Source organism: Trichomycterus rosablanca, chromosome 18 (assembly GCF_030014385.1).
Source record: "Trichomycterus rosablanca isolate fTriRos1 chromosome 18, fTriRos1.hap1, whole genome shotgun sequence".
In the NCBI taxonomy this organism is placed as follows: Eukaryota; Metazoa; Chordata; class Actinopteri; order Siluriformes; family Trichomycteridae; genus Trichomycterus; species Trichomycterus rosablanca.
This window is the reverse complement of record NC_086005.1, coordinates 21,735,250-21,755,578: the sequence shown is the minus strand read 5'-3', so window position 1 is coordinate 21,755,578 and position 20,329 is coordinate 21,735,250. Positions and strand designations below refer to the sequence as shown.

Here is a 20,329-nt window from a genome sequence, read left to right as displayed (position 1 = left end):
GGGCGCATTATCCTGCTGAAAGAGGCCACAGCCATCAGGGAATACCGTTTTCATGAAAGGGTGTACATGGTCTGCAACAATGCTTAGGTAGGTGGTACGTGTCAAAGTAACATCCACATGGATGGCAGGACCCAAGGTTTCCCAGCAGAACATTGCCCAAAGCCCATGGCCTAAGATGTGTTCCTCAGGTAAGCAATGCACACGCATCCTGCCAGCATTAACTTCTTCAGCAATTTGAGCTACAGTGGCTCGTCTGTTGGATCGGACCACCAGCCTTTGCTCCCCACATGCATCAATGAGCCTTGGCCGCCCATGACCCATGTCGGCGGTTTATCACCGTTCCATCCCTGGACCACGTTTGATAGATACTGATCACTGCAGACCGGGAACACCCCACAAGAGCTGCAGTTTTGGAGATGCTCTGACCCAGATGTCTAGCCATCACAATTGTCAAACCCGCTCAAATCCCACCCACTAACAGGTGCCGTGATGAAGAGATAATCAGTGTTCTTCACTTTAGTGGTCATAATGTTATGCCTGGTAGTGTATTTGCAATGTGTATGCACACAATACAGTACATAAAGTATGTTTCAAACTGTTACTAAATAGGTAAAACCAAATACACCAGCAGTACAAAAGTGTTACTGCTTTGACGTTTGTCTAACTACATGCTTCTTTGGTACCAAGCGTTGTTTGAATTACTAGCTAAGAAAATTACATTTAGCTCAGTTTATTGAAACTACTCTGCTAACCAGTAGATAACTAACTAGCTACTAGATTGTATTGCATTTAATGGTACCTTTTAAAGCGCTCCACAAGAACAGCTTTAGGAGAAAGTACCAGCATGTCTTTTATTTTTAATGCATAAAATATGGTTCTGTTATTTAACTGCTAATCTAAGATTTCATATGAAGTGCTATAATGAATGAGTTCACACTGAGTTCACAGTTGCATCAGGGACCTTTCAATATACAGTACAAACCCCATTAAGAGAAGAGTTGGGACACTGGTCTCTGTACTCATGCTGTGATGTTATCTGCAGTCAGAGGTAGTAGGATTTGCATTTAGCCTACCACAAATTTCACCATGCTTCCCTTCTCTTGCATTTCATCGAACATCACCAGCGATGTCCCCTTCTTTTCTGGTTAGCGACAACAGGAAGCAAAGAGGGCTTTAAGGTCTGGTCTTAAAATCATCTTGCAGAAGCTCAGCGTCCAGACCCGCCCACAGCCCCATTGACCCCCAGAGACGCTCAGCGTCCGGGGGCGGGACAAAACCGTGGCATTTATCCAATGACCGGCGAGTTTCGAAGTCCTGCCCATGCAGCCCCATAGAAGCAAAGAGACGCTCAGCGTCTGCGGGTAAATGCATTGACGCTCCGGGAATGTATGAGTTAAGTTAACAAAATCGAGTCGATTTGTGATAAGTAGCTGATTCTGAACGAACTCAATATTCAAGATGAACGTGTTCTAACGCAATTTGTAGTAATGTTAACACAACTGTACATATTTCACCATTTAATTTTTGACATTTTAGGGGAAGCTGAGCTTCCCTTGCAGTCTTAGAGAAATCGCCACTGCAGTGCATCACAGTTACAGGGCAGCAAAAGGGGGACCAACACAATATTAGAAAGGTGGTCATAACGTTATGCCTGATCGGTGTATCACTATGCCATTTCAAAGGCCACAGGCCCAGTGTCTGTTTTGCATTGCAGATAAGCTACCTATTTTTGGATTTTTACCAGTAAATGCAAATAAACACGATGCCTTGCATTCCACTGTTGCATATTAATGACACAACAGATTTGCACACTTGATCACTTTTAGACTAACACTGCAACTTATTAGCTGCACATTTCTAAAAATGAGAAGTGAGTGAAAGAGGAAAACGCCATTCCATCACAGACGGAAGTGCATCACTAAAAGACTGATAGGAGGGGTAGAGTTTAACCCACTAGCTGATTATTATCTTCACATCCTGATGATCAACAGCCACAGATCAGATCAGCTCTCTGAGAAACGTACTTTGTGCTCACCGTAGAGAAACATGGTTGAGAGCATTATGGAGCATATATTCTTACTGGTAATAGTCACACTGCTGAGCATTGCACAGAACGGTAGGTCATTTATACCTGTCTATGTTACTGCATTTAACCTATGGCTTGTGTATTGTTTGTTAAATAATTTAATACTGGGGTTTAATGCTTAATGCTGTTTTATTAGTTTTCATGTAATAAAGCATTTTCTTAAATTTCCTTCAGGATCAATAAAGTATCTATCTGTCTGTCTGTCTGTCTGTCTGTCTGTCTGTCTAAAGCATTTTTTGCTCAGAAAGTTGAGAAGGAATGTAAGGCGCACAGTAAAACGGCTGCATTTGAACGCCTGTCTTGTGCCAGGTGAGTATGTTTATTCTAATTTCCTCACTAAATAAGATTTACATCTGAACAGAGATGTATCTTTCAGATCTCAGTATCTTATTATTATTATTAGTAATACGTTAATAAGTAATATTTTAATGTATGTACGTTTATTTGTTTAATATGGTTCAGTTTTTCCACACTAGTGATGACTTTACATATCATTTGCTTACACATGCTTGGTGAAAAGAGAACTGTCTATGAAGATAGATTAATATTAACAGATTCCTATACTACACCTTACTACATACGTATTTCTTACACACCAGCACATCAGTGGCCTTGCAGAAATTGTAAACAGACAGGAAATTTGACAAAACGAGAAGTTTCACCATATCCTGTACACTTCTGCATTCTTAAGTAAACTATTCTGAGGTTGATTCATTTGTATATTGATATTACAACCCCAGACCAGACAAAGTTGGGAAAAATAATAAAAACATTTTGAGTTCTAACATTTACTTTGACTTTTATTCGATTGCAAACAGGATGAACCTGAGATATTTCATGTTATGTCTGGTCAACATCTATTCCTGCATTTCAGACCTGCAACACATTCCAAAAAAGTTGGCACAGTAAAGCATTTACCACTTTGTAATATTGCCATTCCTTTTCACCACACCAAGTGATTTAGTGTTTCAGCTTTTATTTTGTCTCGTTCTTCCTGCAAACACGTCTTAAGATGTGCAACAGTATGGGGTCGTCGTTGTGGCATTTTTCGTTTCAAAATTCTCCACACTGCAGGCAGGCCAGCCCAGTACTGGTACCCTTCTCTTCCGCAGCCATGCCTTTGTAATGTGTGCAGCATGTGGTTTTGCATTGTCTTGTTGAAAAATGCATGGACGTCCCTGGAAAAGATGACGTCTTGAAGGCAGCATATGTTGTTCTAAGATCTCAATGTGCTTTTCTGCATTTATGCTGCCATCACAGAAGTGTAAATGACACAGCCCCGTACCATGACAGACCCTGGCTTTAGGACTTGTTGCTAATAATAGTCTGGATGGTCTATTTCATCTTTGGTCTTAAGCACACAGAGTGCATTTTTTCCAAAAAGACCTGGAATGCTGATTCATCTGACCACAATACAGGTTTCCACTGTGTGATGGTCCATCCTAGATGCCTCCGAGCCCAGAGAAGTCGATGCCACTTATGGACGTGGTTAACATAAGACTTCTTTTTTGCACAGTAAAGTTTTAAGTGGCATTTGTGCATGTAACTCTGTATTGTAGTGCTTGACAAAGGTTTGCCAAAGTAATCCCTCACCCATGTGGTTATATCAGCTATTGTTGAGTGCCGGTTCCTGATGCAGTGCCATCTGAGAGATCGAAGATCACGGGCGTTCAGCTTAAGCTTGTGCCCTTGGCCTTTACGCACTGAAATTCCTCCTGTAGAGGGAGAAATATGCAAATCCCTTCCAATCTTTCTTTGGGGTACATTGTTTTTAAACATTTTAATCATTTTCTCACTCATTTGTGGACAAACTGGAGATCCTTTGATCATCTTTGCTCATTAAAGACCTTTCTGGATGCTGCTTTTGTACCAAACCATGATTACAATCACATGTTTGGAGTCACATCATTATTTAGTTTTTTCACCTTATTACTAGCCCTAAATTGCAACACAACACAACTTTTTTTTGGGAATGTGTTGCAGGCCTGAAATGCAGGAATGGAGCAGACAAAACATGAAATATTTCAGGTTCATACTTAACACTGCATTTTTATTTTATTTGCATTTTCCATACTGTCCCAACTTTTTCTGATTTGGGGTTGTACGTAGTAATGGCCTTAAATAAAGCTTTTCATCCTTTAACCAACATGTTAAATGTTGTTTTTATAAATGAACAGCCGAAACTGTATGGATGCCTACCCGACATTCCTGGCAGTCATGTGGTGTGCTGGTATATGCATTAATCAAGGTAAGAGGTTTGACTTAAATGTTATTATTAATATTACTACTAATACGATTAGTAGTAGTAGTGCTTGGGTAGCATAGCACCCCAATATTATGCTAGTTCACTACTCCCTGGATCCAGGGTTAAAATCCCCAGCGGTGCAATTGGCTGGTCAGGTCCTGGGTTCTTTCTGTGTGGAGTTTGCATGTTCTCCCAGTGTGTGTGTGTGTGTGTGTGTGTGTGTGGTTGGGATAGGGGGGGGGGGGGGGTCCTTCTACAGCCCAAAGACATGCAGTCAGGTTAACTGGAAATACTAAAAGTCCCTATAGGTGTGAATGTGTGTATGTGTGTTCACCCTGTGATGGACTGGTGACCTGTCCAGGGTGTTTCCTGCCTTTCGTCCAGTGAACATACGTATCTCTAACATTAGCCAACATTCTTTCCCCAGTACCAGCGGCTTTTGCTGGAACTGTGTATCTTGTGGCCAGACAGAAGTATTTTGTTGGCTACATGGGACAGACATCACAGAGGTAATAATCAATCCTTAATATTGTGATATACATAATTAACAAATACACTACAAACCTATAGATATTATACAACCGCAAATCAGAACAAGTTGGGACAGCATGGAAAATGCAAATAATACAAAAAAAACACAGAGTTTCTTACATTTACTTTGACTTTTATTTGATTACAGATAGGATGAACCTGAGATGTTTTATCTGCTCAACTTCATTTCATTTATTAATAAACATCCATTCCTGCATTTCAGGCCTGCAACACATTCCAAACAAAGTTGGCACAGTAAAGCATTTACCACTCTTTTCACCACACTTAAAAGACGTTTTGGCACAGAGGATACCAAGTGATTTAGTGTTCAGCTTTTATTTTGTCCCATTCTTCCTGCAAACACGTCTTAAGATGTGCAACAGTACGGGGTCGTCATTGTCGCATTTTTCATTTCAAAATTCTCCACACATTCTCTATTGGGGACAGGTCAGGACTGCAGGCAGGCCAGTCCAGTACCCATACCCCTGTGCTTCCGTAGCCATGCCTTTGTTATGTGTGCAGCATGTGGTTTTGCATCGTCTTGTTGAAAAATGCATGGACCTCCCTAGAAAAGATGACGTCTTGAAGGCAGCACATGTTGTTCTAAGATCTCAGTGTACTTTTCTGCATTAATGCTGCATCACAGAAGTGTAAATGACCTTTGCCAAGGGCACTGACACGACCCCATCCCATGACAGACTCCGGCTTTTGGACTTGTTGCTGATAACAGTCTGGATGGTCCTTTTCGTCTTTGGTCCGGAGCACATGGCATCCGATTTTTCCAAAAAAGACCTGGAATGCTGATTCAACTAACCACAATACACGTTTCCACTGTGTGATGGTCCATCCGAGATGCCTCTGAGCCCAGAGAAGTCGACGGCACTTCTGAACATGGTTAACATAAGGCTTCTTTTTGGCACAGTAAAGTTTTAGGTGGCATTTGTGCATGTAACTCCGTATTGTAGTGCTTGACAAAGGTTTGCCAAAGTAATCCCTTGCCCATGCCATTACAAGCCCTAAATTGCCCCCATCCCAACTTTGTTTGGAATGTGTTGCAGGCCTGAAATGCAGGAATGGATGTTTATTACTAAATGAAATAAAGTTGAGCAGATAAAACATGAAATATCTCAGGTTCATCCTGTCTGCAATGAAATAAAAGTCAAAGTAAATGTAAGAAACTCTGTGTTTTTTTATTATTTGCATTGTCCATGCTGTCCCGACTTTTTCTGATTTGGGGTTGTACTTACAAAACGACAAGCTTTTAACAGCAAACTTGCAGCATCACTTGTTATTGTTCTAGCATTTTGCATTGCAGATGGCAATCTAATCAGCATTTTATTTTTTTTTATAATTTTGATAGTTTAAATATTTTAGGTAATGCAACCTGGTTGTTTTTACTGACACTACTTTTTGTTACTACAGCACTCCTGGTTTCCTGTTTGGAAAGCGGGTTCTTTTCTTTCTGTCACTCATGTGCATTGTGGGAATAGTGAACTACCTACTAGTGACCTATGGAGCCAGTGACTATAAAGAGTACATCCAGGTCATCACCAAGGCTGCCACTACTCTTCTTCTTATCCCTTAGTCTTATAGACACTTACAGTTTAATATTATTATGATTAATATTATTATTATTATTTTGCTTTTAGATACAACCGATACCACATGTATGAAATACCACTGTGTGTGCCACACAAATTTGAGTAGCAAAAAGAAGGCCAAATAATAAGTAATAATGAATTATGTGCCAGTTCTATATAGCAAAAAGGAAGCCGAAGCCAAATAAGCCCACTGTGCTAAAATGTAGTTACAATTCTGTTTAAAGTTATTGCATTAAATGTACAGAGCATTTAAAAACTATTTGTTTTATATATACACTGATCAGCCATAACATTAAAACCACCTCCTTGTTTCTACACACATTGTCCATGTTATCAGCTCCACTTACCATATAGAAGCACTTTGTAGTTCTACCATTACTGACTGTAGTCCATCTGTTTCTCTGCATGCTTTGTTAGCCCCCTTTCATGCTGTACTTCAATGGTCAGGACCCCCACAGGACCACCACAGAGTAGGTATTATTTAGGTGGTGAATGATTCTCAGCACTGCAGTGACACTGACATGGTGGTGGTGTGTTACTATGTGTTGTGCTGGTATGAGTGGATCAGACACAGCAATGCTGCTGGAGTTTTTAAATACCGTGTCCACTCACTTTCCACTCTATTAGACACTCCTACCTAGTTGGTTCACCTTGTAGAGACAATCACTCATCTTCTAGACCTTCATCAGTGGACACAGGACACTGCCATGGGGCACTGTTGGCTGGATATATTTTTGGTTGGTGGACTATTCTCAATCCTGCAGTGACAGTGAGGTGTTTAAAAACTTCAGCAGCATTGCTGTGTCTGATCCACTCCTACCAGCACAACACACACTAACACACCACCACCAAGTCAGTGTCACTGCAGTGCTGAGAATGACCCACCACCCAAATAATACCTGCTCTGTGGTGGTCCTGTGGGGGTCCTGACCATTGAAGAACAGCATGAAAGGGGGCTAACAAAGCATGCAGAGAAACAGATGGACTACAGTCAGTTATTGTAGAACTACAAAGTGCTTCTATATGGTAAGTGGAGCTGATAAAATGGACAGTGAGTGTAAAAACAAGGAGGTGGTTTAAATATTATGGCTGATCAATGTATATTATAATTTTCTTTTTGCATAGAATGGATTTAACTTTAATGCACAAAGACTTACAAATGAAGCCCACAGATTGATGCAAAGTGCATTTAAAGTGTGCTAAATCTTCTCCTCGTAGAGGATCTTCCACCTGCTAAACATAAGTGTTTCATTAAAAGAACAAGTAATACAATTTAACTAGAAAAAGAAACCATTATACTGCATTTTGCTTGATGTGCTTATCTGGGTTAGTAGATCTTTTTTCCACTGCACTAAAGGGGTCTGTGGCTTCAACAGCTTTAAGAACCGCTGGTTTAGTTTAGTGATTGTAATTCTTATCTTTAAGTTATTTTCAAATGTGAGGCTACCCATATGTAGTATCATTACAATGTTGTTTTATACTATAATTCACATTAATAACCTGTGAATAACTTCTTTGCAACTGATTCACCAGAACTAGATCTAGAGTAGAACTTTTTGTTTTCAGTTGTGTTATCCTAATAGTTTTTGTCAGTAGTGTTATTAATAAAACATGTATGTCTATGTCTGTCTCCAGTGTACATAAATAATTATTTATTATTCATTATTCATCCTCACCATCTACAGAGCATTAAAACCAGATGTGAAATGTGCCACTAGGTGGCAGTAATGAGGCACAAACTTTAGTCTTGCATATAAAACAAGGTCACTGTTATTATATACAGTACATCGATCAGCCATAACAATAAAACCACCTCCTTGTTTCTACACTCACTGTCCATTTATTAGTTCCACTTACCATATAGAAGCACTTTGTAGTTCTACAATTACTGACTGTAGTCCATCTGATTCTCTACATACTTTTTAGCCTGCTTTCACCCGGTCAGGACCCCCCCAGGACCACCACAGAGCAGGTATTATTTGGGTGGTGGATCATTCTCAGCACTGGTGGTGGTGTGTTAATGTGTGTTGTGCTGGTATGAGTGGATCAGACACAGCAGCGCTGATGGAGTTTTTAAACACCTCACCGTCACTGCTGGACTGAGAATAGTCCACCAACCAAAAATATCCAGCCTACAGCGCCCTGTGGGCAGCATCCTGTGATCACTGATGAAGGTCTAGAAGATGACCAACTCAAACAACAGCAATAGATGAGCGATCGTCTCTGACTTTACATCTACAAGGTGGACCAACTAGGTAGGAGTGTCTAATAGAGTGGACAGTGAGTGGACATAGTAAAACTCCAGCAGCACTGCTGTGTCTGATCGACTTATACCAGCACAACACACACTAACACACCACCACCATGTCAGTGAAACAAAGAGGTGGTTTTAATGTTATGCCTGATCAGTGTGTATGTACAGTATATATACAGTGTATCACAAAAGTGAGTACACCCCTCACATTTCATTATATCTTTTCATGGGACAACACTATAGAAATAAAACTTGGATATAACTTAGAGTAGTCAGTGTACAGCTTGTATAGCAGTGTAGATTTACTGTCTTCTGAAAATAACTCAACACACAGCCATTAATGTCTAAATGGCTGGCAACATAAGTGAGTACACCCCACAGTGAACATGTCCAAATTGTGCCCAAAGTGTCAATATTTTGTGTGACCACCATTATTATCCAGCACTGCCTTAACCCTCCTGGGCATGGAATTCACCAGAGCTGCACAGGTTGCTACTGGAATCCTCTTCCACTCCTCCATGATGACATCACGGAGCTGGTGGATGTTAGACACCTTGAACTCCTCCACCTTCCACTTGAGGATGCGCCACAGGTGCTCAATTGGGTTTAGTCCATCACCTTTACCTTCAGCTTCCTCAGCAAGGCAGTTGTCATCTTGGAGGTTGTGTTTGGGGTCGTTATCCTGTTGGAAAACTGCCATGAGGCCCAGTTTTCGAAGGGAGGGGATCATGCTCTGTTTCAGAATGTCACAGTACATGTTGGAATTCATGTTTCCCTCAATGAACTGCAGCTCCCCAGTGCCAGCAACACTCATGCAGCCCAAGACCATGATGCTACCACCACCATGATTGACTGTAGGCAAGATACAGTTGTCTTGGTACTTCTCACCAGGGCGCCACCACACATGCTGGACACCATCTGAGCCAAACAAGTTTATCTTGGTCTCGTCAGACCACAGGGCATTCCAGTAATCCATGTTCTTGGACTGCTTGTCTTCAGCAAACTGTTTGCGGGCTTTCTTGTGTGTCAGCTTCCTTCTGGGATGACGACCATGCAGACCGAGTTGATGCAGTGTGCGGCGTATGGTCTGAGCACTGACAGGCTGACCTCCCACGTCTTCAACCTCTGCAGCAATGCTGGCAGCACTCATGTGTCTATTTTTTAAAGCCAACCTCTGGATATGACGCCGAACACGTGGACTCGACTTCTTTGGTCGACCCTGGCGAAGCCTGTTCCGAGTGGAACCTGTCCTGGAAAACCGCTGTATGACCTTGGCCACCATGCTGTAGCTCAGTTTCAGGGTGTTAGCAATCTTCTTATAGCCCAGGCCATCTTTGTGGAGAGCAACAATTCTATTTCTCACATCCTCAGAGAGTTCTTTGCCATGAGGTGCCATGTTTAATATCCAGTGGTCAGTATGAGAGAATTGTACCCAAAACACCAAATTTAACAGCCCTGCTCCCCATTTACACCTGGGACCTTGACACATGACACCAGGGAGGGACAACGACACATTTGGGCACAATTTGGACATGTTCACTGTGGGGTGTACTCACTTATGTTGCCAGCTATTTAGACATTAATGGCTGTGTGTTGAGTTATTTTCAGAAGACAGTAAATCTACACTGCTATACAAGCTGTACACTGACTACTCTAAGTTATATCCAAGTTTCATGTCTATAGTGTTGTCCCATGAAAAGATATAATGAAATATTTGCAGAAATGTGAGGGGTGTACTCACTTTTGTGATACACTGTATATATATATATATATATATATACACATGTGTGTGTGTGTGTGTGTATTAAATTCTATAATATAAGACAACACAAAGACAAAATGCAGCTTTTAAATGATCATATAGATAGATAGATAAATGACCCCTCAGCTAGATAGCTCTTTAGCCTCAACTACCCCAACAGCTAAATACACCCTCACCTTTAATTATCCCAACAGCTAAATACACCCTCACCTTTAATTATCCCAACAGCTAAATGACCCCAGCTTAGCAACCTCAGCACACCTTGGCCACTTTGTAGCAAAATCATAGTAACCACTAAGCAACACCTTAGCAACCGTGTCAGCACGTGTGCCAAGCAGCCAAGCTCTAATCTACAAACATACTGACCCACACTCCTACATTTATCCTATTTTCAACCATCATTCCACCCATTCACTTCTATTAATTCACCCTAGCAACTACCTAAGATACCCTAGCAACGACACACAAACACTGTTCTCATCCAAGAGCCTTGGCTTAAGGACACAATTATTTAAAAATAATATACTGTATGTGCATCCAATCACAGCCGGATTTAAATCCCCTTAAACTGGTAACCAAAATGACAACTTTTCACAAACAAACATTATTTTTGAACCACATACCATGTGGAAGATTTATAATTAGGGTGGCTCAGTGGGAAGCACAGTCGCCTCACTGCAAGAAGGTCCTGGGTTTGATTACTTGGTGGAGCGGTCCGGGTTCTCCCTGTGTCCATGTGAGTTTCCTCCGGGTGCTCCGGTTTCCTCCCACAGTACAAAAACATGCAAGTGAGGTGAATTGAAGGTATAAAATTGCCCATAACTGTGTTTGACATTAAAAGACTTGTACTGATAAATCGTGTGTCAAGTCAATTTTATTTATAAAGCGCTTTTTACAATGAACATTGTCTCAAAGCAACTTTACAGAATCCAGGACCTACAGACCAAACACCCCTGATGAGCAAGCCGAGGGCAACAGTGGCAAGGAAAAACTCCATTAAAATTACAGGAAGAAACCTTGAGAGGAACCTTCTTGGGTGGCCTGGAGGATAATTTGAATAAATAGGATTTACACAAATCATACATACACAAAATTAAATTCAACTTAAGTTATAACTAGCAAAAAGTCTGTAGTGAGTTCTTGACATTTTTGGTGCAAACAAGCCAGGTTACCGTCACATCTAGCAGGAGCAGCATTGTTGGCACAGCAGTCTTAACGTGCAGTCTTCTGTAATTACCTGTTTTGTCATGAATGTAACCATAACGTGTAAAAGTTGTTGTTAAAATCCTAATAAATAAATAAATAAATATTTATAATCACTTTTAATTTTAATAATTGTGCTAGATAATAAATGTGGAGCACGTACGTCAAGAAAATGTACATATTCTTAAGAACTAAGTTATGACCTCACATTGTAAGCTAAATTCCTTTGTTACTGTTTTGCAAGTCCTTTACACATATTTTATGTAGTAAGCTTGTTTCCCTGAAAGGACAAAGATTTTACATGTGGAATTTTACACAGGATGGAGAGCTGCTGACTACAAAAAATGAGGAAAAATGTGCTGACAGTTTCACTTTGGAACAAAACTGCTACAATGAAGCATTAGGTGTATGAATTGCAGCCCTGTCATAAATTCCAGTTTTAATTTCATGATGTACAGTTTTGTTATTCTTATCACCCTGATAAGGTTTGTCCATGTTTGACTATGTGCTGCCATAACTTCTGAGACTGTTTCCCTTAAAACATGTTTTTTTCATTTTGTGTAAATGCTCTTTTCACTATTATTTTGTTCACCACTTGTAGTTATTAGCATGCCACATTTTTTAACTGTCTTAATTTGTATACTCAGAGAGCAGCTATGTTTCTGGTTAAGGCAGCTCAATTATGTCTTTCTTTATTTTCATTTTTATCAACCACTTTATCCTGATCAGAGTTGCAGCCGGTCCACTGTGTGTGTGTGTGTGTGTGTGTGTGTGTATACAAGCCCCATTTACGATAAGTGTGCTAGCACACTAGAGCTGGGATTTCGAATACATCGTATCGAATCTCAGCTCTGCCATCTTATTCAGGGATGGAAAAGCCGGACCAGGGTTCCTCAGAACTGGTGCAATAATGACCTCTGCTGGCTGATTGATGGCGCCTGCGCAGAGTTGTGGAATAATGTTGATCAGGGTGTGGCACAAAGCTGATCCGCATATGAACTCGCCACGTGCAGGTGAAAAGATGCAGTCGGTACTGCTCACATGTCGGAGGGGGCGTGTGTCACTTGGGAAGCTCCTCGGTCAGCAGTGGAGGGTTGTATCGGTAGAGGTGAAGCTTAACGCAACCAGGGTAACTGGATACGACTAGATTAGGGGAGAAAATTGAGGGAGAATCGGAGACGAAGAGAAAAAAAATCTGTGATTTGTTCATTCTCTTGAATCTTTATTTAACTGACAAAAGTAGAAAGAAAAGATCTAGAAGTCCTGGAAGAGCTCGACATGGTGGTGGTGTGTTAGTGTGTGTTGTGCTGGTATGAGTGGATCAGACACAGCAATGCTGATGGAGTTTTTAAACACCTCACTGTCACTGCTGGACTGAGAATAGTCCACCAACCAAAAATATCCAGCCAACAGCGCCCCGTGGGCAGCGTCCTGTGACCACTGATGAAGGTCTACTGTAGAAGATGACCAACTCAAACAGCAGCAATAGATGAGCGATCGTCTCTGACTTTACATCTACAAGGTGGACCAGCTAGGTAGGAGTGTCTAATAAAGTGGACAGTGAGTGCAAGCAGCGCTGCTGTGTCTGATCCACTCATACCAGCACAACACACACTAACACACCACCACCATGTCAGTGTCACTGCAGTGCTGAGAATGAGAATGATCCACCACCCAAATAATACCTACTCTGTAGTGGATGAACTACAGTCAGTAATTGTAGAACTACGAAGTGCTTGTATAGGGTAAGTGGAGCTGATAAAACCCCGCCCATTTAACGTTCGCTCCGCCCCCTGTCAGCGCCAGCTGCGATTGAGAGCACGTGACAGGCGGCGGCGTCGCATCTGCGTCTGAACGTGGGCTGTTCGGTGACGAAGTCGACACAACGTAGGAACTGACGTCAGTCCACAAGGAGCAGTGATGTGGCAAAATACAAGGGTGAACAAACTGTAAAATAGTACCGTTAAAATTGCATTACTTCTGGCAGCTGCGCTACTGTAAATCAAATTCCACATGTTTCTCTGTAAAGTATAAAGTGTCATATGTTCCTAAATGGAAATGCAAAATATTAGCTGAACAGCGAGCGATATATTTACATGTCAGGAGTACTCGGTGTATCCCTCCGCTTGATTACAGCCTAGATCCATTTCCGGAACATTTCTGTCCAGGTTTCGCCGCCATTGTAATTTCCTAAATTCATTCCATCCGTCTGTTTGTACACAGTAGCAGGTTGTATATTTATCCTACAACTAGTACAGTTGTCCTTTTCTCAGCACATCACCTCAGGCGCCACCGCAGTACGCCCTCCTACCTCGGATTCGAGAGAGAGAGGAAGCTGTAGTTGAGTCGGGTCGCTAAACCAGTGCACTGCAGAGCAGCAATAAGAAGAGCAAAGAGGAACCATCATGGCTCAAATTCTGCCCATTAAATTTCAGGAGCACCAGCAGGTATGTTCCAGGTTTACCCAGAAGAATATCGCTTTTATTTGACTATTATTTCGAGTAAAATAACAATAACACGCACATGTACTAGTCGGGTTGTTTACTGCTAACTCAATTAGAACCATCTATGATAACTAGCAGTGGACTAGCTAGCTATCCGACCAGTCGACTGTCCACAAAGATTAGTTCTAAGGACACTTAATTTAGGATTAAATACTTAATTAAATCACCACAGGTTAGTAAAACCAAATATAATCGTGTCAGTCATTATTGCATCCCTATTGTTAATATTAGAGGTCAAATAGTAATGACGTTTAATAGAAGTTTGGCCATGCAAGATCAGCACTGTCCTTTTAAAAATAAAATGAATTTCAATACATGCAGTTTTTTATTTTACTATTTGTTTGTTTATTGGGATTTTAACGTCATGTTTTACACTATTTGGTTACATTCATGACACACAGTAGTTACTCGTTACACAAGGTTCATCAGTTCACAAGGTTATATTGAACACAGTCATGGACAATTTAGTATTTCTAATTCACCTCACTTGCATGTCTTTGGACTGTGGGAGGAAACCCACACAGGAAGGACCTGGACTGCCCTACCTGGGGATCGAACCCAGGACCTTGAGGTGACAGTGCTACCCACTTAGCCACCGTGCCGCCCTTATTTTACTGAAATCGACGTAGTACCTGATCATGGATCATAAAAAGAATAGTATAATTTTATTCTCAGTTATCTTTCTGTTGTACATCAGATGTGCTCTTAATGCAACTGATGTGAGTAAGTCGTATTGCTATTGTTTTATTCATGCATTATTGCTGATTGCCCACTAATAGAAGCTTTATATGCTTCCCATGAGTTGCAACTTTGGGAGTAGCATTCACTGATAAATAAAGATGAGTGATCGGTGAGGTGATATTTTTTATTGGACACTTTTATAACATTTTAGTTCATATTGTGTGGAAAAATAATGTCAATCACTGTAGAGGCATGGCCCGAGATGGCGAAAGTTTGGCCATGCAAGCTCAGCACTGTATTTTTAAAAATAAAAGGAATTTTGATACATGCAGCTTTTTATTTTACTATTTGTTTGTTTATTTGTATTTTAACATCATGCTTTACACTCTTTGGTTACATTCATGACAGACACGGTAGTTACTCGTTACACAAGATTCATCAATTCACAAGGTTATATTGATTAGTATCTCCAATACTACTTGCATGTCTTTGGACGGTGGGAGGAAACCGGAGCACCCGGAGGAAACCCTCGAGACACGGGGAGAACATGCAAACTCTACACAGAAAGGACCCGGACCGCCCCACCCGAGGATCGAACCTCGAACCAGGATGTTCTTGCTGTGAGGCGACAGTGCTACCCTTATTTTACTGAAATCGACGTAGTAGCTGATCATGGATAATAAAAAGAATTTAGTATAATTTTATTCTCAGTTATTTCTCTGTTTTACATCAGATGTAAAACAGAGAGGAATTGGGAGAGGAATTACAGGAGTAAGTCGTATTGCTATTGTTTTATTCATTCATTATTGCTGATTGTCTACTCTGCCCACTAATAAAAGCTTGAGTTGAGTTGCAACTTTGTGAGTAGCATTCACTGATAAATAAAGATGAGTGATCGGTGAGGTGACTTTTTTTATTGGACACTTTTAGAACATTTTGTGTGGAAAAATAATGTCAATCACTGTAGAGGCATGGCCCGAGATGGCGAAAGTTTGGCCATGCAAGCTCAGCACTGTCTTTTTAAAAATTAAAAGGAATTTTGATACATGCTTTACACTCTTTGGTTACATTCATGACAGACACGGTAGTTACTCGTTACACAAGATTCATCAATTCACAAGGTTATATTGATTAGTATTTCCAATACTACTTGCATGTCTTTGGACGGTGGGAGGAAACCGGAGCACCCGGAGGAAACCCTCGAGACACGGGGAGAACATGCAAACTCCACACAGAAAAGGACCCAGACCGCCCCACCTGAGGATCAAACCTCGAACCAGGACCCTTACCCTTATTTTACTGAAATCGACGTAGTACCTGATCATGGATCGTAAAAAGAATTTAGTATAATTTTATTCTCAGTTATCTTTCTGTTGTACATCAGATGTGCTCTTAATTCAACTATTATGATCTTTTTGAATTATTGGGAATGATATTACAGGAGTAATTCGTATTGCTGATTCGTAATGTATTCATACATTATTGCTGATTGTCCTCTCTGCCCACTAATAGAAGCTTTATATGCTTCCCATGAGTTGCAACTTTGGGAGTAGCATTCACTGTTAAATAAAGATGAGTGATCGGTGAGGTGATATTTTAAAATTTGACGCTTATTAAGTTTATATTGTGTGGAAAAATGATGTTAACCACTGGAGAGGCATGGCCCAAGATGGTGAAGGCATAGAATTCACATGGTATCAACATCCAAAAAAAAGTCAGTCATCAGGAAAAAGGGTGAAAGTTTGACGTGGGTGTTAAGGCTTTTACTGATTAACTGGTTAACTGATAACTTACATAGTGTTCATTGTTGTTTTTTTTGCTGTCAGTTAAAATTATAATATGCAAAAAAATACACACGTTAATTACAGCCTCTTTTGTTATATCACAGTATTTGTGTGACCCATCCTGACCTTATTAATACATGTTATGAGAGATTATAAGGCATGCAGAAATCTTCCTCGAGGTGCTATAATTGCATTAATACTGTGCCATCTTTAATGGGTTTGTTTATACATTTGGTGTTCCAGGATAAAACACGTACTTACCTGCTATAATCACGTCATGGCAAGTGATTAAGCAAATTAATTCAAAGCACAGCAAAAATTATACAGATGAATTTTCATGCACAACGTTGAAGGGTTGCATTTGTTATACGTTGGTCATGTGGCCTGTAATTTGTCAATACGTTATGTTTTACAGCAGTCATGCTGAATTTAATACCTTACTTCAAAGTACTGAAGTGATATTGACCTTTAAACTTTCAGCTGAGTACCTCATGATAACCCATGACTGCCTAGCCTAGTGTAAATGTGGATTTGCTGTTCTCAATGGTTTTCTCTGCACGTTGACATGCTAGGAAATCTCTGCTGAGAGGGGTCGTAGTAAAGGAATAGGGAATGAGGGGGGGGTCATTTTTTGAACCCTTACATTGGCATTTTTATTTCACTTTCCTTTAGCAATATCTGCTTCACCAGTTCATTATTTGTCATGTCATGGACATGTTGTTTGTTCCTGTTCAGGAGCGACCGTGTTGCAAGCCTCAGCACATTAAATATCCATTTCCTGCCCCTTCTTGATTTTTAGCAAGTGTTACAACCCGGCATGGAGATTTTGTGCTGAGCAAGGTCCCATTTCTTTCCTGGATTGTTGCTGAAAGTGGCTTAAAACAGCAAATAACTTTTCCTGTGGAACATTGGTCGTTGTGCTGTTTAAGTTCACTACACACTACATAGCCAAGTCTCAGATATTATTTTATATCTATCCTATATTCTTGATCTGCATTTCATGGGCCATTATACACTGATCATCCATAACATTAAAACCACCTTCTTGTTTCTACACTCACTGTCTATTTTATCAGCTCCACTTACCATATAGGAGCACTTTGTAGTTCTACAATTACTGACTGTAGTCCATCTGTTTCTCTACATACTTTTTTAACCTGCTTTCACCCTGTTCTTTAATGGTCAGGACCCCCACAGGAGCACCACAGAGCAGGTATTATTTAGGTGGTGGATCATTCTCAGCACTGCAGTGACACTGACATGGTGGTGGTGTGGATCAGACACAGTAGCGCTGCTGGAGTTTTAAAATACCGTGTCCACTCACTGTCCACTCTATTAGACACTCCTATCTAGTTGGTCCACCTTGTAGATGTAAAGTCGGAGACGATCGCTCATCTATTGCTGCTGTTTGAGTTGGTCATCTTCTAGACCTTTATCAGTGGTCACAGGACGCTGCCCACAGGACACTGTTGGCTGGATATTTTTGGTTGGTCTATTCTCAGTCCAGCAGTGACAGTGAGGTGTTTAAAAACTCCAGCAGCACTGCTGTGTCTGATCCACTCATACCAGCACAACAGACATTAACACACCACCACCATGTCAGTGTCACTGCAGTGCTGAGAATGATCCACCACCTAAATAATACCTGCTCTGTAGTGGTCCTGAGTCCTGACCACTGATGGTCAGTAACGCGTTACTCTAATCTGACCACATTTTTCAGTAACGAGTAATCTAACGCGTTACTATTTCCAATCCAGTAATCAGATTAAAGTTACTTATCCAAGTTACTGCGCGTTACTATTTTTGTCATTTTCCTTAGTAAAAAGATATATTTTTGCTTTCTTCTTGCGTCTCGGGGAGTGACGTCTGTCCTATGCGACAATTAAGTCACGGGCTGCGTCCGGAATCTCATACTTAGTAGTATACACTTAGAAGTATGCACTACTCGGCCGGTAAAGAAGTACATCTTACCAACGTCAAGTGACGACGTGGGGACGTGATGACGTAATATCACCATAGTTACAGACTCATTACAAACCCCACTCGCCAAAATTTTGGATATTTATCGTCTCTTTGTTATTTATTTGTCTTTAAAAAAATTTTATTTATTTATCTTACTTACACTTGTGAACAGAGGACTCTCCGTTTTCCGCTATCTTGTTTCTTATTCCGCTTCAATTGCCTATGCAGCTCCAGTTGCATTATGGGATACATTAGCGGACCGCATTATATAACTAATAAAGTAACTTGTAATCTAACTTAGTTACTTTTAAAATCAAGTAATCCATAAAGTAACTAAGTTACTTTTTAAAGGAGTAATCAGTAATCAGTAATCAGATTACTTTTTCAAGGTAACTATGCCATCACTGGTCCTGACCATTGAAGAACAGGGTAAAAGGGGGCTAACAAAGCATGCACAAACAGATGAACTACAGTCAGTAATTGTAGAACTACAAAGTGCTTCTATATGGTAAGTGGAGCTGATAAAATGGACAATGTGTGTAGAAACAAGGAGGTGGTTTTAATGTTATGGTTGATCGGTGTATAATTTAACATTTAAAGGAGATTGATAATAAAGGGTTGCAGAGATTGATGTCAGGTAATCACAAGCTGAAATTACTGACCTAACTTCATTTAAAAGCCATTAATATCCAACCTTGAACTTTCTTCCTAGAAAAGGAAATTATTTTTAAGAAGCATTACCTGATTTTAACTTCATTTCTGTTTTTAATTCAGCTCCAAAACCTCGGGATAAACCCGGCCAACATTGGGTTCAGCACTTTGACAATGGAATCGGATAAGTTCATCTGCATCCGGGAAAAGGTTGGAGAGCAGGCGCAAGTGGTGATCATTGACATGGCAGACCCAAACAATCCCATCCGCCGGCCCATATCTGCAGACAGTGCCATTATGAACCCCGCCAGCAAAGTAATTGCCCTAAAAGGTATGAGTTGTGTGCTTTCTTTGTTTTAGAGGCCATTTAATATACTATATTGGTGGATAATTTATATGTATTTGCAATAAAAGTGCTTTTTTAATCTCATAGCCCCATACCTGCTTCTGTGTGTATAAATTATGTTTTTCTTCTTCTTTACTCTGCCTAAAAATCTAAAAGTGTAAAAATCTAATAGTTTAACTGCATTTAGCTTGAACTGTGGTGTATGTATTAGCTCTGAATATCAGCTGGTGGTCATAATAATGTGACTCAAATGAAATGAATAAAATTGGTCTGAAAAAAACATTGGAGGTGTTTTTAATACATTTGTTAGTAACTAAACATTCAATACTTTTCTGAATTACAGATATCAGTGTAATGTTTAATTCATACTTTATAGAAGCTCCTGTTGCAGATTGGTAATAAGTGGGTAATAATATGCTAATATAGGGGTAACAAGTTGTATTAATTCATAAATTAAAGGTCAATATCCTAGTAGTTACTTCGTAGTAAATTAGTAATTGTAGAAATAAAATAAAACATAAAATAATATGTTCAAAGCAGCAGGTACAGGAAGATTGGGTAGAATTGCTGAAGGATGAATCCAGCCAAATAAATCAACATTCTTAAAAAGAACCTCCTTCGGAGCACATGCAAATTATCATTAGAGGGTTTTCAAGCTACTCCTTGCATTTGATTAAATGGTTTGAATGAAGAAATGATTTAGTAGTTTGGGGGGGGCA

At 40.3% G+C, this 20,329-nt stretch overlaps 2 protein-coding genes across 2 annotated transcripts in view; both read left to right on the top strand.

Moving 5' to 3' along the window:
• Positions 1-2,032: 2,032 nt before the first annotated feature.
• Positions 2,033-6,447, top strand: alox5ap (arachidonate 5-lipoxygenase-activating protein). The gene is made up of 5 exons (XM_063014832.1): positions 2,033-2,116; positions 2,317-2,395; positions 4,264-4,334; positions 4,759-4,840; positions 6,285-6,447. Exons 1-5 carry the CDS (start codon positions 2,047-2,049, stop codon positions 6,445-6,447), a joined length of 465 nt encoding a protein of 154 aa, XP_062870902.1. The 5' UTR covers positions 2,033-2,046.
• Positions 6,448-13,842: 7,395 nt separating this feature from the next.
• Positions 13,843-20,329, top strand: part of cltca (clathrin, heavy chain a (Hc)) — a 31,193-nt gene continuing 24,706 nt past the window's right edge. The window contains exons 1-2 of the mRNA XM_063014828.1: positions 13,843-14,129; positions 19,388-19,595. Coding sequence (XP_062870898.1) covers positions 14,088-14,129; positions 19,388-19,595 — 250 coding nt within the window. The 5' untranslated portion in view covers positions 13,843-14,087. The remainder of the gene's footprint in view (positions 14,130-19,387; positions 19,596-20,329) is intronic.